This window comes from Sinohyriopsis cumingii, chromosome 4 (assembly GCF_028554795.1).
Source record: "Sinohyriopsis cumingii isolate HCF-2022 chromosome 4, ASM2855479v2, whole genome shotgun sequence".
Lineage (NCBI taxonomy): Eukaryota > Metazoa > Mollusca > Bivalvia > Unionida > Unionidae > Sinohyriopsis > Sinohyriopsis cumingii.
In genome coordinates, this window is record NC_142964.1 from 103319500 (window position 1) to 103346998 (window position 27499).

Sequence of the window (27499 nt, forward strand, 5' to 3'; positions counted from 1 at the left end):
CATTTTTTGTTGTTAAATACTACATCATCTGAATGTCATCATGTTGACACCCATTTTAGATCATTATGAAAGCAGGGCAGGATGTGAAGACATTAAACTGTCCTGTAGTTAAAGATCTAAGTAAATAGAAATGCTGAATTTAAACAAGATTTTTTGACAATCTGACATGGAAATTTTACTTCTTCATGAAAACATTCTTCTGCTTCAAGAAAAGTGCCATTATTTCATCTGTTCAAGCAAAACTGACTTGAAAATGCGATCCTTTCTAATAGTCCAATCTAAATTTACCTGGAAATATTACATTGTTTTTTTTTCTTCAGACAGATATTTGTATTGTATATGGATAACTTTTCCAGACTTTATGCCTGCAAAAATCTGTGAAGAAATGTGAAACTGAATAAACAAACAACAATAGTAAGGTACATTCCCAAGACAACAATTTTATGGTATACATGTATTTCTGAGACAACAATTTTATGGTATACATGTATTTCTGAGACAACAATTTTATGGTATACATGTATTTCTGAGACAACAATACTTCTGGATTTAATCTGCTTAGCAATGATTAAGAAGGTTAGTCTTGTTTCTTTTCCCTTGCTTTTATTTTTCTTTCCATCTTAATTCAATGTTTTCTTTCATTGTTCTATTACAGAATAACATAATAAAAACAATCAATTTACAATGTCCATCATTTCACTGATTCAAATTTGAAAATCTTTTTAATTAATCTCTCATTGTAACATAATATTTTGCTAGCATTCATTTTTTTTAATGCAATATGGTTTCTTTCATTGTTTATATTCCGGATGGCACAATAAACATGCACATGTTTTAATGCATTTCTTTTTATACCAATTCTGTTGGATGATACAAAGACAATAATTGTTATCTTTGTTCACAAGTAAATATGATCTTATGGTTGTTTAAAATAATGATGTAAAAATATTGCTTTTCAAAATTCTATTAAATGAATCTGTATTGTACTCCTCTCTGGACAAATTTGTTTACATTTTTCAATGACATGGCTAGCTTAGCCAGCTGGAACAGTCTGAAAACTGTTCTTTATGGTTATTATGTACAATTGTCCACAGCTCAAAGGTATTGTCTTTTGGATACTTCTTTTCCAAAAAAAGATTTTTCACTAACAAAAGCTCTGCTAAATTTTTAAAAAGCTCTGCCAATGTTTAACTTTCTTGAATTAGCATGCTTCTGATTATGCCAGATTTACTGTTCCATAATGCTCTATTAGAATTTGAAATCCATTAATGCCCTAGTTTACTTGTTCAAACAGATGTATTTTGATCAAATAAATACCTTTATTTATTAATTTCATTTTTGGATTCTTATTTATTAGATTTTTCAAAACCTTTGTGACTGGGCTATATGATTCTGTAGCACGAAAACCTGCAGAGCTAAATTGTGATGAAAAAAGAAATAAAAATTGCCCCCTACTTTTAAGTTTTGTGCATTTTGATTTGGCTTGTTTTTCTGCCTTTTCTACATTTAATTTCAAAATGCTGCTGAAATGAGGGACTGATCAGCCTGCCATTTGTTTTTGTCCATCCAGCTTGTACAATGGCACATCTTTGTACTCAGCTCCACTAAAATATACAGGTAAAACTCATTGTAACGCGATGCTCAGGGTCCAAAGAATAACATTGCAATGTAAGCAGGACTGAATTCACAAAATTTTGAAACACTTCCCCATAGAAAATGTGCATTGAAATTTCAATGTCATCAGTTTTAACTAACCTCTTGATCATATAATCTGCAAGGGGTATGCATAATCGGCCAAGAGCATGTATTTAGGATGTTAAAAAGAGAGTTCACATTAAATTAAAAAATGGGAGCCATACTGCCATTGCGTTATAAGTGGAATCGCATTATAATGAATCAGGTTATAACGGGTTTTACCTGTACTAAAATAAAATCACAATAACCATAATAAATATATCTTAGGAAGTATATATATATATATATATATATATATATATATATATATATATATATAAAGTTTTTAATTGTTAATTGATGAAACAATGTAAACACTTTAAGCAGCCCATTTTTCTGTTGTTGACTGCAGACATGTTTTGCATCCATTCTCTAAGTGACATACTGACTCAACAGTTCAAATGGGCTATATTCACTTCATATAATCTGTAGATGGTATATAGAAGACTAAAATTAATAAATACAATAATTTCATGTACCTTTATTTCTTTTTCTTTTGCTTGGTTTGGAAACATTAAAAGGTAATAAAAGAATATAATGGATAGTTTTAATAGAACACTATCGACATCCTACTCACATTTTGACCGAGTTTTTTCTGGGGAAGAGTACTATACCAGACAAAAATATAAGGTTGTTTTCTATTGGGTGCCACTTAATTCTCAACCAGTAGTCACTTTTATAGATATTATTCCATTCTAAATTCTCAGCAATCATACAGAAGTTGTTTCACTTCTGAGGCCAATCAGGAAATACAGAAAAATGCAAACACAAATAATACGCTCGTAAAAAAATAGGCACGGACCATGAAGTATTGTCTAGCAAGGAAGGAAAATGTATTTTAAAAAATTCTCTAAGTCATATCTATGTTCTGTGACCATCCTTTCATTCAAAAATTTGTGCATTGCAAGAACCAGGTATCATCCATCATTTATTATACCAATGATGGGCATCCAACATTTCATAACATCAAGATCAGGAAAGTTAGGCATCAATAGGACATTTAACTTGGGGGTACCATTATGTTACAACTTTTGTATACCAAAATGAAGACTAACCCAAAAGGAAACTAGTGATAATCACCTATTTTTAGGTCCATTGTTCTGCATCATGATGCATTATACTAGACTTACAGAAAATGTTTTTCCCTCATATTTATAGTAAAATGGAATCATCCATAAATAGATACTACAGACATTCGCACATCTGCACTCATGGAATTCAGTACAGATAAAGAAAAAGCTTTAACTAAAAGCTGTCAAACTTTATTTTCCTAGATTTTCTATAGTGCTTTTGCATCAAACATCTAAAGAATAATTTAAAACATTACATGACAACTTTTGCTGCCAGTGAACTAACTTCAAGAAACTCCATAATGGAAAATATATTTGATGACTAAGGGCTTACAAATGATAAGCTAATAAATAAATTACTCTATCAGCACCCATCAAATCCTGTACTGACCATACATATTTAGACCAAGAAAGAAACAACCTAATAAAAAGTTATGGACAAATAATAATGCAGCATCAATATATACTATCATTAAACTTAAAATGGATTGGAAACAACAAAAAAACAGAGTTGATAGGAAAATTGTTTGATGTTCTTAGCCTGTAGTTTATGGATGCAATAAAGGCTCTATAAGGCTCTAAGACTTTAGACTTGTAGCAATTTATGACAACTATTTTGTGCCAGTGCAGTCAGGGAGATAAAAAAATCCTGGGTAAAAAGATACTTTGTATAGGAATTCCAATAAACAAAAAATACAACCACAAAAAATAGTTTTGACAGATGTGAAATTTTTGCTGCGAAATAAAGCAAACAGAACAGCAAAGAAGTCTGACCAGCATAAACAAACCATAAATGAAAAAATCAAAAACAAAAAGATAAACTGATTTCTGTTTTGTGTTCCGGAAAGAATAATTAATTGCATGAGAATGCATCAACTACACATAATCTTGTACAATAATAAATCTAAACCCTAATTATAGTCCCAGAGACACTTGCTAAACTTCAAAGTACTTAGTTAAGAATGTAATTGATAAAAATGCATAAACACACATACTATAAAATACAGGCCTAGTATGCACATTACACATCTTAAATTTTTAAAAAATTGTTTTTTTATAGCATAATACTGATTTTGCTTCACCAACGTCTATCCAGACATGATCATTGAATGATCTGCACCTTTACTTTATCAAGAAACTTTATCAAGAAACTACCAGATGAAAATTATTGATCAGTATGCACTTTTAAAATGGTGCCCATGTACTAGACTGAGTTAAGAAAAGAACATGTCGAGTCTAACTGTCATAATAAAGGGTAGTATGAATTTGTTTATCAGCATAGCTTTCATTGTGACATCACAGCACATGACATTTAATCTAAATTGTACTGGATCACACCTTTAGGTTGATCTTATCCAAAAATATCAACATACTTTAACATTGATTTTGCCATACATACTCCTCAGGGTGTGTAAAATGACCTACCAAAGGTATATGAATGTATGAGGATCCAAATAAAGTGAATAATTGTTGTTGTTGTTGTTGTTGTGGGGTTTAACGCCATTTTTTAGCACACGATAGGCTATACATGGCGGCCAGTATTAATGGTGGAGGAAGAACCCGGAAAACCCCGGAAAGAACCACCGACCCACGAGAAGCTATTGGCAAGCTTTCTCACATGCCCACATTGGCTGAATCTTAGACTCGAACCGCGACAGACAGAGGTGAGATGACAGTGATCCGTAACGAAGAGCGCTTCAGACCACTCGGCCACTCAGGGCCCCACGAATAATTGTCATTTAAAGGTATGTATAATCAAATTCTAAAAATACACCCATTACTTAAATAATCAGCACTGAACAATTGTGCAATGCAATGATGTTGATAAACATGGAGAATATATTAATTATTAACACACAAAAAAAAATAGAAAAAGGTATAAAATAGTGAAATTATTTATGATGAATTCAACCACATGTTTAGACTAGATTTCACTTGACAAATGCACCCATTGTCACATGATCAGGAAAATGCTAAAATTTACAGATTATTGTTAAGAGCTGTTCCGTTTAAGCATGGTACCTGGGAAGGCAGTACCCAGGGTAGGCAGATTTTTAAAAAATATATGCCAGGGTACTTTCATCTGAAAGAATTCATATTAAAATGATAAAAAATTCTAAACTGAATCTATTGGTGAATACCCCACTTTAAAAGTGCCTTCCCTGGGTCCCATGTATGTTTTAAAGGATCAGCCCTAATATTTCACAAAATATAACTTTTGTTTAAATACACCAATAACAAAAGTTTAGTATACTTTTAATATTAAAAATTATGCACTTGGTTGTATTTTAGTATACTGGAGTGTAACTGAGTAAAAAGATGCACCTGCATGTACTATGGACTTGAATTTAACACAGTTTTCGGGTTCAAAATCAATCACTGGTATCTCCATTAACACTCAGCTCCAATAATCTGATAGGCTTCCTTACTTTAAAAATAAATTGCATTCACCAATATGATCAGCCAGTATTTGCTAAACAAAGTTGTCTTCTAAAGATGAACCACTCAGGGAATCAACCGTTTTGGGTATTCAAGATAACCCATTTTATGAACAAACATTAGAAAAACTTCTTTGATGCAAGGTTCAAACTATGACAGAATGCTTGTTACTGTGCCCACTGTGCCAATCAAATTTAGTTTAACAACCAATCATATCAAGCCAAAAAAAACAGATCTGTAAACAGTTATGAAAAAATACACATCGTGACAAGTGCTTTATGGGTGAACAGCTGAATAAAATTGTATTCCGCACAGAGTACATTGTCATATGTACAACTTTCAACTAATCTGTAGTTCTTGTGCACCACCACTTTCCAAGTGTGCAAATTTGTAAAAAGTTTGTGCTAATGACGTGCTCTGGGACCTTCTCTGATGTTTACTACAATTATGGATTTCAATTTTTAATTGGTTATGATAGTTCCCATGGTGCAACAGGAATATTTGTGAATAACAGTGTTAACAGCATCTGCATTTTGCATAGAAACAGAGTGTATTAATTTATTAATAAAATCACTAGTAGTAATAACAGAATATGAAATGAAGCGATTCACTTTGCATGTTGAATTAATTAATCTATAATTCACATCTCTGTTAAATTGCTGGATTTTTGTCCATGGATGTAAGTCTGAAAAAAATTATTACAATATCTTATTATATAACAAAAACAAGAAAGAAACACTTAATATTGACTGATGACATCTGAAACATAAAATGTCACTTACCTGCACTCTCAAATGCAACTGCACACATTTTTAAACCTGGCGTCATTGGTGTGGGACCGCTGGGTGAAAGCGTATCTTCAATGTAAAAATAACTTTCTTTATGATTGTGTGTGTGTGTGTAGATATATATATATATATATATATATATATATATATATATATATATATATATATATATATATATATAATAACTGCTACATTGTGTAAAATAATTGTGTACATTACCAATATGGTCACTTATACAGTAATTTCTCATCCAGAGATTCTATCTTGCTTTACAATACTATACTTAAGTATACTGTACTGTACTATATTACACTGCACAATAATACACATTACAATACTTTAGACTATACTACATTACACTAGACTCTACAGCACTCTCCGATTCCATAATATATTTGTAAATGGATGACAATCAACAAGTTCATGAATATCCTAGCAACAGAATAGACAGCAAAAAAAGGAAGTTATTTTCCTGCAAAGAACAACTATCCTTTAACCTAATGGGACTTTCATATAATTTTGCATTACCCAGTTTTGAAAGAACTTCGTGATAATGTCTTGTAAGATGTACTTGTACACGTGTTACTTGTCCAAAAGTAACGAGTCCTAGTCGCTCAAATACACTTGGATCTCCACAAGGGTTATATTTCACTTCTGTTGAAAAAGAAATAAAGAAACAAAATGAAAGGTAAATAAGGCAATCAATTATGAATGCACCTCTCCCTTTAAACAAAAAAATATATATGAAAGAAAACAGAAAAAAAGTTCAAATGCATGAGATCATGTGCTAACAAAGTCAATGATATGTTATTAGAAAGAAAACATTACCCCATCATTATGGAACAGTTATTTGCAAATAAAAGTTGTCTGTTTTTGTTGTTTTGAGGTTTAATGCCGTTTGTCAGCACAAGATAGGCTATATATGGCAGCCAGTATAACTGGTAGAAGAAGAACCTGGGAAAACCTGTCAAGAACCACCAACCCACAGAAAGCTACTAGCAGCTTTCTCACATACCAACACTGGCTGCAAAAATAAGAGATATTCATTTCTCACATACCCACATTGGCTGCAAAAATAAGAGATATTCATTTCTCACATACCCACATTGGCTGCAAAAATAAGAGATATTCATGTAACCTATTACTGCTGATGTGAAACTTCATCAAAAACAAAAGAGACTTGTACAGTTGATGTGTAACTTCCTCAAAAACAAAAGAGACTCGTACAGTTGATGTGTAACTTTACCAGAATACTGACCAAACAACAAACCAGAATATTTATGTCTTCTACTTGTCATGTCTTACAAACTTGATAATTAGGTCACAACAAAATATACACATTTTCTTGGGTTAGTTTCAGAGAGTCAATATCTACATTTAATTTCTTTTCTGGTTGCTAATGCATAATGAGTACTTTTGCTTGTATGAAAGTTTACGTCTGTGTAAACTATGGCATTCTTTCAACTAGAATAGAAAAACCAAATACAATTTATTATGTGAGGTTATTTGATGAAAAAACTTGAAGCAGAAAAATAATAAAATAATATCAAGACAAAACCGTCACAGTTCATGCAAATATGAATCCATAAATAGATAGGATGAATGAAAAAAAGTTGTACAGAATAAATATTTCAGTATTCCATGTACATGTGGAAGATATTCACATAATGTTGGCTTTGGATTATCTGATGTCAGAACACTATAAGACTGTAAATAAATATCTCAATTTACCATGCTGGAAATGCTTTTTTGTTCTACTGTATTGTGAAAATACTCGAATGAAAGCAGATGTTTTATGAAGATAAAAAAGATGCTTATATCAACATTATTATTTAACTGGTATACTGAAACTCGTTTTTATGTACATAAGCAGTATATATGCTCTAAAACTGTTAAATAAAGTGTTATTTTACTCTGAGACAATTATACAAACCTTGTATAAAATTCTTTGCAAATGTAATAGCTTTTGTCCATGATGGCCCTTTCATGGACTCAGATGTATCCAAACAAATAATTGTTTCAACACTGTGCCCTGATTCTCTGTGTTTCCTGCCTATTTGGGGAAAAAAACGTTAAAAGAAATAAACAAATCAGAATGCTTGAAATATGCTCTCTTTTACAGAGACAGACATAGACATGTATAAACTGTGTTGACAAACATAAAGATGGTATTTCCTAAATGTCTGTTGACCACTTTGATAGTGCATACACTTTTAACAGCTGTAAAACAAGTATATTAAAAAGATCAAACATAAAGAAATACACATTCCATCAATGATCATTTCAGTCTTTTATGTAAAGAAACAAACAAACTGAGTCACACTGATATAACACGCATACATATATACTAGATACAATAAATAATCCATTTTAAAATTTGAAGAACCTTAAAATTCAAAACCACTGAGAAACAGCAACAAGAAACAGTTAATTTTACAGCTTATGTGACCTTGATAATTAGAACTAATTATCTATTAAGATTCAACAGCTATAAATAAGTAGATTTCCTTTGGGGGAGTTAACCCCCTTAGTTTGAACCAGATCTTTCCAGAACAATGGGTCAGCCCTGCATGAGAACCCCATACATCTCAGGAATGTCTGACAGGCCTTCTTCATATAATTGAGGGGACAGTCTAAGTGAGGTTTCGGTGCAAGAAGGGAGGAAAGAATCTGGAAAAAGCAACAGATAAATATTACATCAATAAATTTAGTTTTACCCCCCACTCGCAAAATAATTTCAATGGCAGTAATATCATACCTGTTACTACTGCATAGCTGAATTTGAAAGTTTGGTGAGAGGTCTGATGATCCCAAAAGGTGAATGAAACACAAACACAAAAGAATACTCACCCTCACAGAAGCACAGGGGACTACTACATGATGGAATTCACACAGGCTACTTTTTGAGCAATGATGATTGGGCCCAGTCAGATATTGCCTTCACTATGAGGGGCTAATGAGAAAAGGTAAAAGGAGCAAAAGGAATGAAAGAGTGCCAAAATGTAGCTTTCACCACCTATTCCAAGATGATTGTGTTTGATAGGCCCATGAGGCAGCAATGGCACAAACTTCATGGGCTTTAATTTTCATGAAAGGCAGGTACCTACCAGTAAGGGATTCATAAGCTCGCTTGATAGTTACTGTAATTTACCCAGAAATGGCAGAAACTGAACTATCAGCTGAACCTTTAATGGATTGGAAAAGACATTTTCCATCCTTGATTCACCCTTTAGAGGAAGCCAAGTAAAATCCTAGAGCACTAACTGGACAAAAATGTCTAATTTTGTCATCTCAACACAGATATGGCAGAGACTGGGGATCTCAACTGGGAGTGGAGCAGCCAAAGGAAGTGGTTTGTTTGTGAAAATATCCTGGTTGGAAAAATTGAGAAACTAACTCATAAATCCAAATGAACTAGATACAGCCCTACTTGGGGGCCCCGAGTGATCAAGTGGTCTAAAGTGCTCTCCATTACAGATCACTGCCATCTCACCTCCGTCTGCACTGATTCGAGTCTCAGATTCAGCCAATGTGGGTATGTGAGAAAGCCTGCCAGTAGCTTCTCGTGGGTCAGTGGTTCTTTCCGGGGTTTTCCCGGGTTCTTTCTCCACCATTAATACTGGCCGCCATGTATAGCCTATCGTGTGCTGAAAGATGGCATTAAACCCCACACCAACAACAACAACAATAACAGCCCTGCTCTATGGATTGGGCAAAGAATTCATTCCTTCTTCTCGGAGACACTAACATGGCAAGAAAACTGTCTTAGGGTAAGGTTCTCAAAGGAAGCTACACCCAAAGGTTCATGGGGGATGGAGGTATTTTGAGACAACAAGATAGTAGATTCTATTTAGAAATTACATATTGAGACACTGCAATCTGAAATACCTAATCAGGTCTGCATATGAGAAACCATCCTAATGAAAGGGCTTTTAGAAAATTTGAATGTTGGAAAGATCTATTCTATAGCCCTAAATAGAAGAATCTAAACATTGTTTTTCTTTATAAAATAAAAACAAGAGAAGAAAATTGGCCACTGTGGTCACAGAGGGACAGCTCGGACTGACACATTTTCTACTACACCAATCACAGATGATTCTCCATTTGGCATCATGTACCTTAGAGATTGATTACATCCTGGATTGAATGATGCACTTGGCAGCTTGGCTTGAAAACCTTTGCAGTGAGGTTGTTTGAGATGAGACAAGCATGAAGGCAGAGAATCTGTGGACTGTTGCAGAGGAGACAGATCCTCCGCTATGACAGAAAGTCCCTCCCCTGAGGTAAGGTAATGGGATGGCCCACCAACAGATAGAGAAAATCACTGAACTATGATCGGTGGGACCACAGACAGGCAATCAAAATGAGTTGAGCTGTGGTGGCCTGACTTTGTGTAGGACCTGCAGGATCATCCTGAAGGATGGAAATGTGTAAGCAAATAGAAGATCCCACTTCATGTTGAAGGCATCCACTGCCCAGGCCCACTGGTTGGGGACTGGGGAAATGAAAATGGGGAGGTTGTTGTTCAGCTTGTTTGTGAACAAATCCACCAAAGTAGTTTCCCAAAGATGGAACTGGGAGTTTGCTATGGAATGGTGTTGGAACCATTCTGTAAGATCTATGTTTCCTTTCCTTGACACACTGCCGGGCATGTGGCAAACTCAAAGGAATATTCCTTCTGAAGCTGTCCAGTGTATGAGGTTCCAAACCTTCATTAAGAGAGAAGGAGCATGTGTGCCTCCTTGTCTTCAGAGGTAAGTTTTATCGCAGGAGTCCATCGTGCTGGACACACCCATAAAGGCTGAAAAAAATACTCCTTTCCCAAATTTGTACGTAGAGGTTAGATTCTTAATTCTTCCTTAGACCACGAAACCTGAAGGACCAGACCCTCTGGCTTTAGATGAGACCCCACTCTGAATCAGATGTGTCTGCAAACAGGTGAGAGTTGAGTTCAGGTAATGTGTATGGATACTCCAGCCAGAAGCTGGTCCTGATTTGCCCACTAATTTACATGCTGGTGGAAATCCCAATCCAGAGAGATCACAACATTCAAGGGGTCCCTATGCAATCTCAAAGCTATTATAAAGCAGAAATTGGAGCAGGGGAACCAGGTCCACTGTGGCATTCAAGGTCTCCAACTGAGAGAAAAAAAGACAAGCTGACAACTTGGTCTCTACTCTCAGTGTCTCCAATAGGGACAGGATCCTGTCTGTTCTGTCCAGAGGGACATGTACTAATGATCCGTCTGTGAGAAAATCATGAGATAGATTAAGCTTGAATTGGAGGCTAGGTGGAATGGCCAAGCTCAGAATTGGAAAATCTCCCATTCCATACAAATTTTGAGGTAGTTCCTGTGTGGAAGAAAGATAGGAATGTGATGATATGCATCCTGAAGATCAATGGGGACTACCCAATGCCAGGATTTATGGCATTCCTAACTGAGGGTGTGGTCTAAAGAAGAACATTTTTTAGGAAGGAAAATGTCTTGGGTTACCAGGAAAATGTGATAATAGAAGGCTGGAGATTGGTTTTTTAACACCCTCTCTACTATAACCTTTTGAAGAAAAGAACTGATCTCTTCCTTTAGCCGTAGGAAGCAAATGGAGGACCTTACATGAGGGAGATCCCAGAACCGAAGCCAGTAGCAATCTCTTAGGAAAGAAAGGTCCCAACCATCGACTGTTATGCCTGACCAAGTCTATGAAAAGAGGTTGAGTCTGGCACCAACAGAACCAAGTAGAGAGGTATGTTCTGCAGGCAAGGGAGATTCTCCCTCAAGCTGTTCAAGCTGTCCACCCTTGTCATTAGGAAAGATGGTAGGCCCAGTGAACTTCTTCCTCTGGTTTTTGCAGCACACCCTTCGAGGGTCCACCTAACAAGGGGCAGCTCTGAAATGGTGTTGTTGCTTTGATTGGTTATGCTCAACTGTAAAGAATTTAGCTGGTGGGTCCTGAGAGTAGTCAAGACAATTATGCTTCTTGGCTGAATTTGAAGGCCCAGAAGTAGATGCAAGGGACCAATGTTCATGCTTTCTCAAATCCTAAGTAGCCACAGAAGGGATGATCCCTCTGAAGGGTTTCAGTTTCCAGGTGGTGCAACCATCAGATAGTTCTGTGCTCTAGTAATGCCTTGGAAGTGTCTACTGCCACATCCTTGTGAAGGTGAAAAGTCCCACTGACAAGGTCATGGACAATGACAATGTATTCTATGAGGCTTATGCCACTGCTTCCAAAAAATGGTTGAGAGCCATCAGCAACAGAGATTCCACCTTCAGTAGGTTGAACAAGGTGGGGGTCGGCATGCAAGAATATGGACATTAATAACCTAGCTTTTTGTTCTAAGATTTGAGTGTTTTCACTGGAAGGTGAGCCCAGGTCCCCATAGAAATATCCTTGATTTTAGGGATGAAAGGGTGCTGCTTTCCCCTTAAGGGAGGTGTGGCTCACAATCAGCCCTAACCAAGCAATGGGTCAGTTAAGGATTCTGCTCCTCCCCAAGGGGAAGGCATGACTTGCTCTCTATCCCAGTGGTAAAGAGAGGATGCTGCTCTTCCCCAACGAAGGGTGTGACTCTCTCTACCCTCAAGAAATGGTGACAGTATTGCTCCACCCTCTTGAGAGGGTTGACTCTCAGGCCACACAGAATGGATACAGTGCTGCCCCTCCCTTTACCTGTTTATACTTTCCCTTGATACATGCCCACTAATCCTATGAGTATACTGTGAAACTTGGGTAACCTGTCTCTGAGACCCAAGGGACTCGTACAAAAAGAACTTGGAAAACTGACAAAGATGAGGATAACTGCTTTCTTGCCTGGTAAATATTTCGACTATCCACAAGATCCCATATCTTGTCACAACAAAGGCTACAAAATAGACAGCCATCTGTCCTCTTACAGTGCATATAGGATAAACAAGTGGGGTGTGTGTGCATGGGAGATTTCCTGTGGCCACACTTAGTGACACCTTGCTTAGACATTGCTCCTGAAATAAAGATCCTGCAAGAAGGCTGATGTATAAAAAAAAAGCTTTGAAATAGGTACAGCATGGTCTAGGTTTGTTAGCTAATATATTCAGTGAAGAAAGAAAAAAAGCCTTATCTGAGTGTTTCACTAAGATAAAATGTTAAAACTGTAGCAATGCTAAGCTTAAAGAAAGACTAACAAAGCAATTAATTAAATCAACAAGGCTACACAACATCAGGGGCTACTAAAACTTAGCAAACAAAATTGTAAATAAACAGTAGATTATGACTGCTAATTAAAAGGGAGTAATTAAGTAATTAAATTTTGAAACTAAAATGGTGAAATACACCCAAGTTCAATAAGAAAGCCCAATAGATGAAGTGAAGAAGTGATGTTCAGCCTGTTTATAAAAATGTCACAAATCATAGTATAGATATGATGAATAAAATGATTGATAGGTGAGTACACTGAATGCAACAAGCAAGCATAAAGAAATTAAAATAAATTACATATCGTTAGCTGCTTAGAAATTGTTATCTGAATACAAATAAACAACCAAATTGAAAACCCAACACCCTATGATGGGAAAATATATTGCCAAGATGTACACCACATCTATGAAACAAATGCATAACATTCCTCAAAATAACCTAATTACAAATTTATCAAAAGATCTGTCAGGATATATTCCTTAAGTTCACAAAGAATATGGCACACAAAACATTTTATAATTTGCTCGCTGACCCAAGAAGTGGTGGCTAAACATCTTTATGTAAACAATGCCGAACATTACAATAAGGACTGAAAATTACACGAAGATGGCCTTTCAATCATGCCCAAGATGTAATGTTCTTCAAGGTTCTGGTTCACCCTAATGGGAGGATGGAATTTTCATTGTTCAGCTGGGTAATGTCCTAATACTAGCAATGCAAAATTAGCAACAGGTATGATGGTAATACTGATACTAAAAGACATTTAATGTCTTTATAGTTACATCTAATAATCATAACCCTGTGCCAACAGGTATAGCATTACTGATATTAAAATACATTAGTTACATCCAATAATCGTAACCCTGTGCCAACAGGTATGGCATTACTAATATTAAAAGACATTAGTTACATCCAATAATTTACATCCAATAATCATAACCCTGTGCCAACAGGTATGGCATTACTGATATTAAAAGACATTAGTTACATCCAATAATCATAACCCTGTGCCAACAGGTATGGCATTACTGATATTGAAAGACATTAGTTACATCCAATAGTCATAACCCTGTGCCAACAGGTATAGCATTACTGATATTAAAAAACATTAGTTACATCCAATAATCGTAACCCTGTGACAACAGGTATGGCATTACTAATATTAAAAGACATTAGGTACATCCAATAATCATAACCCTGTGCCAACAGGTATGGCATTACTGATATTAAAAGACATTAGTTACATCCAATAATCACAACCCTGTGCCAACAGGTATGGCATTACTGATATTAAAAGACATTAGTTACATCCAATAGTCATAACCCTGTGCCAACAGGTATGGCATTACTGATATTAAAAGACATTAGTTACATCCAATAGTCATAACCCTGTGCCAACAGGTATGGCATTACTAATATTAAAAGACATTAGTTACATCCAATAATCACAACCCTGTGCCAACAGGTATAGCATTACTGATATTAAAAGACATTAGTTACATCCGATAATCGTAACCCTGTGCCAACAAGTATGGCATTACTGATATTAAAAGACATTAGTTACATCCAATAATCATAACCCTGTGCCAACAGGTATGGCATTACTGATATTAAAAGACATTAGTTACATCCAATAGTCATAACCCTGTGCCAACAGATATAGCATTACTGATATTAAAAGACATTAGTTACATCCAATAATCGTAACCCTGTGCCAACAGGTATGGCATTACTGATATTAAAAGACATTAGTTACATCCAATAATCATAACCCTGTGACAACAGGTATGGCATTACTGATATTAAAAGACATTAGTTACATCCAATAATCATAACCCTGTGCCAACAGGTATGGCATTACTGATATTAAAAGACATTAGTTACAACCAATAATCATAACCCTGTGCCAACAGGTATGGCATTACTGATATTAAAAGACATTAGTTATATCCAATAGTCATAAGCCAGTGCCAACAGGTATAGCATTACTGACATTAAAAGACATTAGTTACATCCAATAATCGTAACCCTGTGCCAACTGCAGTTGAACTTGCTAAACTCAGCACAACAATTTGATGCACATCATGTAATCAACGGACTGACCAAGTAGTAGAGATTAATACAGATTCATATTTTGTAAATCTACTGGTTCCGTCTTTTGAATCTACAGGTTCTGTATTGGTTCAAATTTCTATAAGATTCCCAGTCAATTGCAGTGAACCCAAGAATTTCAACAACATGAAGGCAAATTTGTGAAAGTAAATTGCAAACCAGTTCATACTAGAACAACTTAACAATACATGTTTTCTTTCAATACTGGGACAATTCAAAATTCGTTGAAAAATGAATTTATTACCTCTCATGGGTCATAACCTAATTGTAAGTACATTTGCATATTTGTATACTAAGGGTGGGAGATATAAATATTACATTTACTTGAACCATTAAAAGTTGGTACTACCTACCTTCTTGATATTCAGCAAGATATGATGACTCCAATTCTTGGGAATGCAATAATGCTGACATATTCAGGAAAGGAAGACCTGTCAAAAATAGTTTCAGTTACTAAGATAAATCAATTTATATCTCTTTGTGTTATCTAGTTTCATTGCATTCTTAATTCCTTAACATTTAAAATCAGTGTATCTGTGGTTATGTCACTAGACATGTTAGGTGTTGGTTTGATTTACTCCATCGGGCAAGAATGATATAAAACATGATTTGTTATTAAACTAAGAAATCAACAAGTCCTTAAAGCCAGGATAACGTATCTTTTCAAGCACTAGTGAGAGTGAAATGGACCTGTCTGTAGTTACTATAATGTATAAAGAGTATTTTCTCACCCTATGTTTTATTATACCATGCTAATATTTTACATAGTTTAGTCCTTCTGTAGAAATGAACATGTAGGTAAATCATTTTATGTTACTCAAGTTTACTTGGTTTAGTTTATTAAACTGAAAAATAATAAGCTAAATGCATATATTTTTACTGAAATTTTGTGAAAAGCTTAAAAGTCACCTGTTCTAATTCAAATGCAAGTTCCTCAAAATTATTTATGATTTCACTGCTGATTGAACTAAAACAAAACAAACCCACGAAACATATTATGTCTGTTCTATCAAAATGTGATTGTTTGAATTATAATGCTTGTTTTGTATTCTTCAGGACATGCATTAGTTCTTTTAGTAATGCTACCAGTATAAATAATCAATTTTGATTAACTTACCATTTCCGCTAGACTCCAGGGCCTCTGTCATTCTAGTGAAAATATATTGCAAGTTTAAATTTTCTTAATAACATTTTCACTCACATGCAGTCTTTTATATAACAATTAAAAATTTGGAACAACTAATTTCTTTTTATCTAACTTTCATTTCTTACCACTTGCAAATATGACCTTGTCACTTTGGACAGGTATTCCTTGATAAGGCTATTGCAAGAACACTAATCTAGAACCAAAGTATGGTTGCATGAGTCTAGAACAAAATCAGTAAAAAAAAAAGGTAATTCTTTGTACATTTGATATCAAATTTAATTAAGTCCATTGTGGTGTCGTAACTTTACTATTATTATATATGTGTTAACTGACCTATCAACTATCTGGTTTCTTCATATTCACTAACATATGACTATGGAAAGAACTGATTAAAATCTGACGCATATTTCCTTAGCACTGCAAAATACCTCCATGGCATAGCTAGGGTACTTGGATGTGTATGAAAAACATATTACAGATATAATATAAAGATGTGATCTAGGAACATGATTGCCATGCACAATTTATCACAAATTTAAATGTACACAAGTACTAGAATGAAAATTTCACTCAACGCGTGCAAAACTGGAAATGGTTGAAAAAATAAACATGACTATATTATACAGGAATACACTATCAGATATTGAGTTCAGTTAGTCAACAAGATTATTTCATAATCAGTGTAAGATGGCTTGCTATCTGATTTATCAGCAGATCTCTGGAATCAGTGATAACCAGTAATCGATTGACAGTTACTGATGGGTCAATTTCTGCATCTACTTTATCTCTGGCTTGTGAATTTCTAAATCAGTACATTTAGTACTTATTGGATCCAAAATACCAAAGACTGTTCATGACTGTATTCTAAATTTTAAGGTATAGTGAATGGCATTTTAACATAAAATGTTACAAATAATTAACATCAATAGTTGCTATGTAGTGCACTACAGTACAATAATTTATTACAACAAATGTGATCTTTGCTTTTGTAATTCAGAAAGGTGGTAAATGTGGGAATCTGCATCAAAAATCTGGCTCTTTTTTAAAATAAAATATTTTGTCTTTCTACATACTGCAAGTGTTCTGATAGTTCTGGGTTATCGGTCAACATGGTTTGTACCACTGTACCACGCAGTTTCATCATATTCTTCATTCTAAAAATGAAATATTATTAATCTTTAGAATTTTTATAGACAAAGGATGAGGAAAAGAATCTAACAATATAATACCCTTGCTCATTTCAAATAAAAGATGGGGATTATGTCATCTTTCCTCCATGGCACTGGCATGTGCTTTAATAATGTCACACAAGTCTTCGTGTATCGTTCAAGACCAAGACTTCACATATTGTGGCATGATGTCGAGTAGTCTGTAGACGTGCACAAAAGTTCAAAAACTGGATCCTTTGGGGTAGAGCTTGGGGGTGGGGGTGAACATGTGTGATGGATATAACTGAGAAGGGAATGTAGATAATGCTGTTTTTGTGCAGACATTTTATTTTTTAAATACTTTTAATTAATTAGATTATAAACTGTTAGTCCCCATGTATATAAACAATTATTAGTCAAGTAGATACTATGGATACTCATTTCACTAAAGTTTCACTCATTCAAATGAGTCTGAAGATAAAATTGATCATAATGTACATATATATATATATATAACGTCTTGTGTCACATTTTAAAATTTATAAACAAAAGCAAAAGCATTACACAAATAAAACCAATATTCAGTATTGCCTGAAACTAAAATTCTTGATTATAAAAGTGAAATTAATTTTTGATCTGTAAAAGTGAAACAAAATAAGATTGACAAAGACAGACATCTTTGGATATACTGACACAAATTATACACTGAACTGCCCTTGAATTTGTTCCTGCATTTCAAAAAAAAATGTTTGAAGAAGAGAGAAGACCATGATAGGACAGGGAATTAGAATGAACATTTATGCGAAATACAGCATAGTAAGCTTCAGATGGACCCTGGATAAGTGTCCTAGTTTAGAGAATTACAGCTTTGGTTTTAATAATGCCTTTATAAACATTTCAGTAAAATCTCACTAGGAAACCATTTTAGAATGTAAATACATTTATAATTTCATATTCTGTGTTATCAGACAACCTGAAATGTGAATGCAAAGGTTATACATTTAAGTACTCTTTATTGACCACTGTATCTAATTAGCTGTACAAATGGATACAAAATTATCACCAAGCAGGAATTTGAACAGGTCTGAAAAAAATGGTAGATCTTGAGCAATATTTATCAAGACCATAAAAATTCATCCCTCATGTCACCATTCAATCGAAACAGTCACTGTTATTATTGGAAAGCTTGTTGAGTATATCTGTCTTTTTGGGCTCAGAGTAGATCATGCTGTATTTGGTAGTTTGTTTAATAAATGGTTTCCTTCATTACTTTATAATAGAAAGTGGTGGAAGTTGTACTGCAATTTGTCCTAAACTAGCCATACAATTTATGTACTTACTGCTCCTCATCAATCTGCACCAATGAGTCATCAAATTGATTACCAAGTGCCTGTTGCAGTCTTGATTTAAGTTCTGATTGAACAGCACCCAACATCGAATTAGTACTCACTGCTGATTCTTCAAACGACATTGTTTGTACACCTTTCCTTGAATATTCTGCTGGCATAGTGTTTGATTTTGGCATTAAAATTTCTGACTCATCTGCCTGAGGCTTTGTCATTGACTTTTCAGTCAATATTTCTGTTTTCGTTTCAGTTTTGTTTTTATGGGGCTCTGTAGTGAAATGATCATCTTGTCTTGTTATTTCCTTAGCTTGTGTCCTCTTTTGCGAGCTTTTCTTATCTCTAACATGTTCAATCTGAGCTTCATATGACACTATCCTATTGTCTTCCTTCGTGTCAGTTTTAAACCGTCGAAGCTGTCTCATCTGAAATTTTCTTTTCGGTGATGCAGACTGAATGACAAGACTTTTATCATATTCTGAAGTTGCTCCCACGTAAACATCTTGAAAAGCAACACAATCACCATGCTGTTGACTGGCTGATAGTATCGTTCTAAAATGATGCACATTGGAAAAATAAAATAAACTTCGAGTATTTGAAACAATAACATTTTCTGCATTTTTGAGGTTGATGATCCTATTGTCATTGACAAAAGATGTATGCGTTCTCCTCAGCATCTGCAATTTTTCAGCAAGATCTGAATCTCTTTTGTTAGATGTATGATCAAGTGTGCTGGAAGCAGACGACGATGTCTCCTCTAAAGCTGTAAAATGGAAAAGATTACTTTCTTTATATTATTTACTTTTCACTGTTAATTACACCCTAAACTTATGCTTGATTATCTCTTAGTATGAACGAAACTGTACAATCTTACAAAACCATCTGAACAACAAAAGTGTTTGTTGTGTCCAGCACCTTATTACAACAAAAATAAAATGTTTGAAACAAGACCAAACAACGGATGATCCTTCAGGGCTAATATTTTTAAAAACAAGCAGCAGATAAATAGAGCTAATACACCACAAGATGCTGCATACATTACATATTGTGGAGGATATATATTTACAAATTATACCCGACATTAAAGGTTAGTAGCCATTTGTTGGAGATAACAAAGTAACTGTTATGATTAATCTTCTTGGAAAAGATAGACATCATACCTGATATCTGCTTGTCATGTCTAGATTCGCAACACACCAAGGCTGTACGTCTTCTGGACCTGTAGCACATGAAAAAACTTCTTAGGCTTTTAGGTTTTTATCATTCTCAAGAGCATAAAAGAGAGCAGTTCTCAAAGACCATCTATCGTAAATTATAAAGTTGTACAAATGGCAAAAGAAAATGTGAGCTATAAAAGAAACTGATAGAATAAAATGTGCATGCAAACAACAAAATTACTTTATGTAGGTAGGTAATTCATTTTTGTGGGGCTTTTTTACATCTGCTTTTTTATCCCACAACTTTGTAACAGAAAGGCAAATAGTGTTGATATTACACTAAAATTATCATTTTTGAATGGCCATGATTTTCAAAATCAAATATCTTTCACACTGACATCTAACAGTTTCTAGTGCGCAAAGAAACAAACTATGCTGCAAAGTTGTTGCGAAAAAAGACTTTGCAAAGAATTATACAAAATCATCTTCCTTATCTTGACCAAGACATCTTTTGGCAGAAAGAAAAATTTTAACTTTCTTTATATTTGGCTAATAGTAATTATTCTTCTGCTGAAATACTTACTCCAAAACATCAAGCTTTTTAACAATCTCCGTCTGATCATTTCTGAGGTCAGCAAACCTCTGCTCTAAATTTTCACACTGAAAAAACATTAGGACTTAATGGATAAAGATGTTTATTTGAAAAACAGAATTAAATACCTACTCTTTCCAATACATGTATGAGAGTAAAATGATTTACGCTTTAAACCTTCCATTATAAATTTGCTGTAAAATGAAGATATTCGTAAACATTGATAATTGTTTGAAGAAAGACATTTTTCACAGCATGATGAATATATTTATGAAACTGTGAGATAATCTGCAACATGTTCACATCCAGTTACTTAATCACTCATACATCCATCCAACCAAACATGTGATTCTATTGGTGGTAGAACAAAAATACCATTTTCAAGGCCATCTACACACAGTGTTTTATAGCTGAAACCGACTGCTTTTGAAAAATAAAATATTTTTGAAAACTTTATTTGAAAAAGAAATAAAATTTGTATGTGTTCTATCCACACATTACAGAAACCAGTGGGAACAAGTCTACATGGGACCAAAAATATTATACCACTGCAGTGATGTTTAAATGAGTATAATCAGCTTCAGAAGTCTAACATATGAACATTACAAGCTGTTAATTATGTTATTGTTATAATCTGGAGAGTTCAAACCCAAATAAGGAATGTTTTACAAGGCATTATTAGCTATAAAGCAATCCATGTTGGTCCATGATGACTTTCAGGTCTATAAATACAATTTGGCTGAGCTGTGGTGGAGGAGAGATAAAAAGGAGAGATCAATCCAAAAAAAATGAATTTGGCAAAAACACTCACATTTATTGAGTTTTAGTATGGTTCAACTCTTACAAGATGTTTATAGAGGAACATTTAAGGGCAGCTCTTATAAATTTTGTTCAATTCAGATTAAAATGCCAAAACATGCGCTTTCTCCCACCACTGAGAAACCACTGATTAAGAAATGTGACTCAGAAATTTAGCCCAAATATGGAACTTCCTCCTCAGGGTAAACTTAGCTTGGAAGAGGACAGTGAATGTGTCAACAGTAAGCATCTTCGGATGGAAACAAAAATAAATGGATTAAGTGAAAAAAATATTTACAGTGATCCATGAGGCATACCATTCCTCCCTGTCATTAATTGGCAAATAACTGGCTGGTATTCATTCATTTTTGTAACATTTTACATCAGAATAGGATTTGTGTTTAAAACTTGCTGCTTAATTAATTAATGAAGAGAGTACATATTATGCAAACAAAATTCACTCATTTTCTTTTTTCTGTTTTTCCTTTCCAATCCCCATAAAACGCAAAATTTATGTTGACAAAAATTCTACTGGTTTAAACACCAATCAAAATTTGTAAACCTACTGGTTTGATACCCTAGTTACATCACATGTATGCAATCATACAGTTAATTACCGGTTTCTAAAACCCAGGTTGCCATCCCATCATCACCAAACAAAATAAGGTCAACTTTAAAAGCACCAATACACTTGTACATGCACAATCCATTACTTGCATTAATTATAAAGTGTCCATCGTTGATTGGCTTTTCTCCAGTTTTCCAGGAACAGGGGCTATAGCAGCCACCTGAGATGAGTCTGTAGATCTGTTTGCACTTCAGGGGACTCTGCATCTTATTATTCCTTGCTTACGACATTATGTCACCCATTAAAACATTAACATGAAGCTTAACTCTGAATTGCTCTGGTAAATTCATACTAATTGTACTTTTTGATAAGAAATCAATGTTAAATTATTATTACATGTTCTTATTTAATACAAGAGTTTGTTCAATTACTCCTACATCTGATTTAATACTAGAGTTTTGTACAATACATCGGCATAAGAGTGCCTATGCATACAGTAACTCTATCATGTCTTTTAAATTCGCTGCAGTTGTTATCTTAATCTCTATTAAAGCCTGAAGTAAAATTGAGGTAAAAGAGAAGCTTTCTGCATTGATTGAGTGGTAACATCATGTGAGTTACTGACTTCATGAAATCTGCCTCACTGTCTCAAGAAAGAGCACAATATAGCAATCAACAGAGACATTTTTTGCAACTGCCCTTTCTCACATAATGCTGATGTTTATGGGTGCCCTTTAAAACTTTATCATGAACAAAAGGCCTAATGGTGCATTCCAGAGAAAACAGAGATTTCATGTTATAAGAGTTCATCGACCAGGCAGTGTGCATACTTGGACAAACTAATAGCATCACTGAAAAGTGGGTGAAGAAATTAATAAGAACAAACAAACAAACCTGTGCTATAAATACATTTTTTAGACGATGTTGTGAGCCATCAGTGTAGCCAGGCGTTCTATTAGCTTCTGTACATTTTGTAGACTCTTTAACTGAGTTCCCGACACTGTTTCTGATGTGTACCAATAGGTTCTTGTTTGTTTTCCCGGTTTTAGTATGTTTTGCCATCACTGTTATGGTTGACTCCTACACTGGTTCCTTTTGGTATCTGGCAAAAATGAGAACACACACTATGAAAAAAAGGACGCCTATGCTGGTGTCCCACCACCACCACCATTTAGCAGGAGCTATGGGTTCGGTTCCATTTAATATTTGATGAAAATGCAAGGATAAACAGCAACACAGAATCATATAACCCCTACATCTCCTACCTTGCCACCAGAGCTGTAGATGCTTGAATGATGTCTTTATTCTTCATTTTGAAAAGCTAATGTAATTACAAAATAATTTCCAAATACCATAGTTATGGCAAGAGACACCTGGGGGCAGTGCAATTCCAAAGGGGAGGGGGATGACTAATGTACATTACTGTTTGACTGAAAACATTTATAAACTAAGTTGTTTTGATTTTTTTCTTACAGTCATTGTATTACTCATACACTGTTTTAATTATTTGGACATACCATAATGGACATAAACAGATCTATAAGCCTTGATAAGATAGGAATATTTTTTCTTTTGTAGTGAAAAAAGGGGCATTTATTAGAATGAGGCTTCTATTAGAATAAGTAGAGTATTAAAAAATCTGTATATTTTTTAACTTTTAAAAAATTTCTATATATGAAAATCAGTAAAAAATAATTTAACATTTTTGAAATTCATTATCAAATATTTAGAAAATCCGTGTTCCAATAACTGAAAAAAATTGCATATTTATTTTCAAACAGTAGACAATTAGCAATAACTGTAGTTATAGGCATATATATGACCCGTTTTAAATGCAGCAATAAATGACAGAGTTACATTCTCCGTCTATCAAAATATTTAATCAGCTGCTTTTTGTATCATTTTATAATCCCAAGAAAATCATCATAATTTTTCCGATTTGCATTCAATAGAAAGCAGCATTAGCTCATGAACAGGAATAAAGATGCTTGTAACAGTTGTCAAATACTGGGTTCAGCCTCTTTACTTTTGCATAGGATGGCAAAGGAAACAGGTGTGATTTGGTTTGTTTGGGAAAGATTTATTGCGCCAAAAATTCATTAGTTTATTAATTAGACCACTATTGTTTGAGGATACAAACATATATGTGTGTGTGTGTGTGTGTGTGTGTGTGTGTGTGATTCTGATGGTAAGTTTCAGGCATAAATCAATATTTTCTAATTTTGGACAATGACTATGTAATATTAAACAATTTGAAAGTTAATTCTAGGCAAAAGAAAGGCATGTCAGAGTGAAGATGCTGAATTTCACCAAACAAAATGCCTTCTTGGATCTTATATTTATCCACAACCATATTACATGTCATTCCACTCAGACTGCTGTCTGACCAGTACAACCACATTGGAACAAATGCAACCAAACTTGACAGTCATGCTTCAGAACCAGGAAACCCTCAAGTTAATAAAACAGACGACACTTTTGTCATCTCTTCAATGTATCTGTACACTGCACGAACCAGTCAGATGTTACTCCCACCTACCGTCATCCCTAAATAAATCATGATTATTTTTCTCCGATTTATTTTGTGGTCATCTGCTCACCAGTGATGAATATTGCTTGAATTCAATAAAAAGTAATATTAAAGCCTAAATGAAATAAACGACAATTCAGTTAATTTTTTTGTTCTCCGCCTATCTGGGTAAGGTCATGAATATGCAAAATCATGCAATCTGATTATTTTGGCCCTTAAGACAATGCTTTATTGTGGCATTGACATCGAGGCTAACACTGTTTAATTACCCTATCTTAAGGAGCATCAGATGAAAGGTGCAGAAAAGGGGAAATAATTCATCATGATCTTGAAGACAATACACTAACTGAGACATGTGTCATCAATGTGGGAAGCGTAACTGTTCAATGGTTCATTCCTATACTTCAGCTGTTACGACATAAAGTAGAAACAAAAGACACATTCACATACCGATCTGTGACCATGATTATGTTCTTAAGACATTACATGTCCAATGCAACACATATTCTAATGACAATACAGTAATACCTCGTGCATTCGCGTTTCTGGATTCGCAAATTCACGGATTCACGAAATTTTCATTGGTAATCTCTACGTACGTTTTCTTTATTTTATTGAATTGTACCTTCATTATATGACTTCTGTGACATATGAAGTTTACCTAGTTTACCTTCCTGACAATGACAAAGAAAACGTTAGTCATTAAGTTTACAGTCCCACTCGTTACTTGGTTTTACCTTACTGTGAATGCAAAAGAAAACGGCAGCCAATGAATTAGTATAGGGGTAATATTAGTATACATGTACCGTACTATAAATGCGCTAGTGTGGCAAATACCCATTAGGCGATACTGTACTCTATTTTTACATCAACCATTTATTTCTCTTTTTAAGTGTAATGTAAAGCTAACTTTTAAATGAAATTAAAGTGCTTTGGGAGCATGATTTGGGTCATATTTAGGGTTTAAACCCAAGAAATAAGCATTTATTAGCATTTTTAGTGACTCGTACCAAACATTCTCGATTCCTCCTGATCCGCGACTGGTTCTGGAACCTAACTTTGCGAATGTTCGAGGTATTACTGTATATACATATTGATCACTGTTACATGGGAGCTGTAACAAGCCTGATGACCATATATGGTAGGTGAAAACATTTGGTTTACTTAGGTCTTATCCTTCATCTTGCCTTACAAGAGTCTAATTTCATTATTATAGAATTTCTCAAAATGATTGTGGGGAAATCTTGGAGGTACATTTCAACATGTTACTGGTTATAAAGGTTTAGTTTTAAAACAAAAATTGGAGGCAAGAAGGATTTTTTTTTCCTATGAAAGACAAAAGTCTACATGGATAAAAACAGATTCAATCCCCTACTCAATAGCCGTGTTTGATTGGATGAATGCATGTGATTATGTCATTTCAAAATTATCAATACCAAGTTTCATCCACTCAACTTAAACAGCTGTTACTTCAGAAAATGGAAGGGCAAATGTGACTGACAACGAAACTATTAATGTGTGACCTTGACCTTAAACACATGTTCCTGAACATGGCATACAAAAAAGCTCTAAAGATACAACATGGAAAATTAAGTGTGATAAAAAACATAAAATATTAAGCTGTAACCTTGACAGTGAATATGGGATTTCAAAAGTAGACATCACACATTATTCCTTTATCTCAAACCACTTTAAAATCGTAAGTGGAAGGGAAAGTGTAATGGACACAAAATAGTGAGCTATGAACATGGCCTTGAAAAAAGCCTCCATCCCCAATGTGATATGCAATACACACCTTCTAGTAATGATGTGTAAGTATATCAAGTAACACACCTTAATCTCAAATGGCTTAATAGTGCAGAAATAAAAGTGCAGAAGGGAGAGTACAATGAAAATGAGTAAAATATAGAGCATCCCCAATGTGGTAAGCAATACATATTCTACTTTCTAGTGATGATGTACAAATATCTGAACTTTCATCCTTTAGTCTCAAACAGCTGTGAAGTTATATGACAGACTGGAAAGTGTAATGGAAAATATTATTCAATGATCTTGATCCTGAAGATAACACCCACCCACCTACCTAGAAAAGATATGCAAACACCTTCCATTACTTTTAGTTGCTTTGTTGTTGCAGAGTTTAATGCCATTTTTCAGCAAAAAATAGGCTATACATGGTGGTCAGTATGGTGGAAACAATCACAGTCCCACAAGAAGCTACTGGTAAGCTTTCTCACATACCCACATTGGCCGAATCCGAGACACGAACCCACGCTGATAGAGGTAAGATGGCAGTGATCCGTAATGGTGAGTGCTTTCGACCACTCGGGGCCCCCCATTACTTTTAGTAATGACATACAAGTATATCATATATTCCCAATTTTATGCAACCGCTTGATGCACATTTAAGAAAAGGTGGATATGCAACTGTAGAGTGTAGATTTAACTGCGTGGTCGTTTTAATCCTTGGAATAAAGTAATGATTTGTTTCATATTTTCAAGATTCATTATCTCAGCGGATAAGTGACACTTATGCCTACACAAACTGTTTTGGATGTAGTGGCTATCTCAATCGCATTTATCACGGGTGCAACTAAAATGCGCAATGGAAAATTGGAACACAATGTAAAGAAAATACGCAGTGGAAAAGAAACAACAATAATTTTTAAAAGAAAAACATTTAAAAATACATAATAAACATTTTCATCACTATTGGAACTAAATATGATTTCTGGTGATAAAGTGACATCAAGACTTTTAAAAAATTAATTACTAATGATAATAGTGCAAATTTACTCAAAGAATTTTTCAATTAAATATGACAAACCTGCTATGCAATGGAAATCGTTATAGGCAGTGGAGATTTCAGTCTTTATCTCAAAATATGGATAAATGTGT

The 27499-nt window shown here is 34.4% G+C and overlaps 1 protein-coding gene across 6 annotated transcripts in view; it reads right to left on the reverse strand.

The window, feature by feature from the left end:
* The window catches only part of LOC149801808 (uncharacterized), a 91050-nt gene that overhangs the window by 52531 nt on the left and 11020 nt on the right, over nucleotides 1-27499 (reverse strand). For all 6 annotated transcript variants that reach the window (XM_089956160.1, XM_089956161.1, XM_089956164.1 and 3 more), the window contains exons 2-11: nucleotides 22966-23173; nucleotides 20697-20773; nucleotides 20117-20175; nucleotides 18954-19719; nucleotides 17539-17619; nucleotides 16436-16467; nucleotides 15672-15749; nucleotides 7965-8084; nucleotides 6560-6685; nucleotides 6026-6100 (exon numbers count right to left, since the gene is read on the reverse strand). In XM_089956160.1, coding sequence (XP_089812286.1) covers nucleotides 6026-6100; nucleotides 6560-6685; nucleotides 7965-8084; nucleotides 15672-15749; nucleotides 16436-16467; nucleotides 17539-17619; nucleotides 18954-19719; nucleotides 20117-20175; nucleotides 20697-20773; nucleotides 22966-23133 — 1582 coding nt within the window. In that variant the 5' untranslated portion in view covers nucleotides 23134-23173. The remainder of the gene's footprint in view (nucleotides 1-6025; nucleotides 6101-6559; nucleotides 6686-7964; nucleotides 8085-15671; nucleotides 15750-16435; nucleotides 16468-17538; nucleotides 17620-18953; nucleotides 19720-20116; nucleotides 20176-20696; nucleotides 20774-22965; nucleotides 23174-27499) is intronic.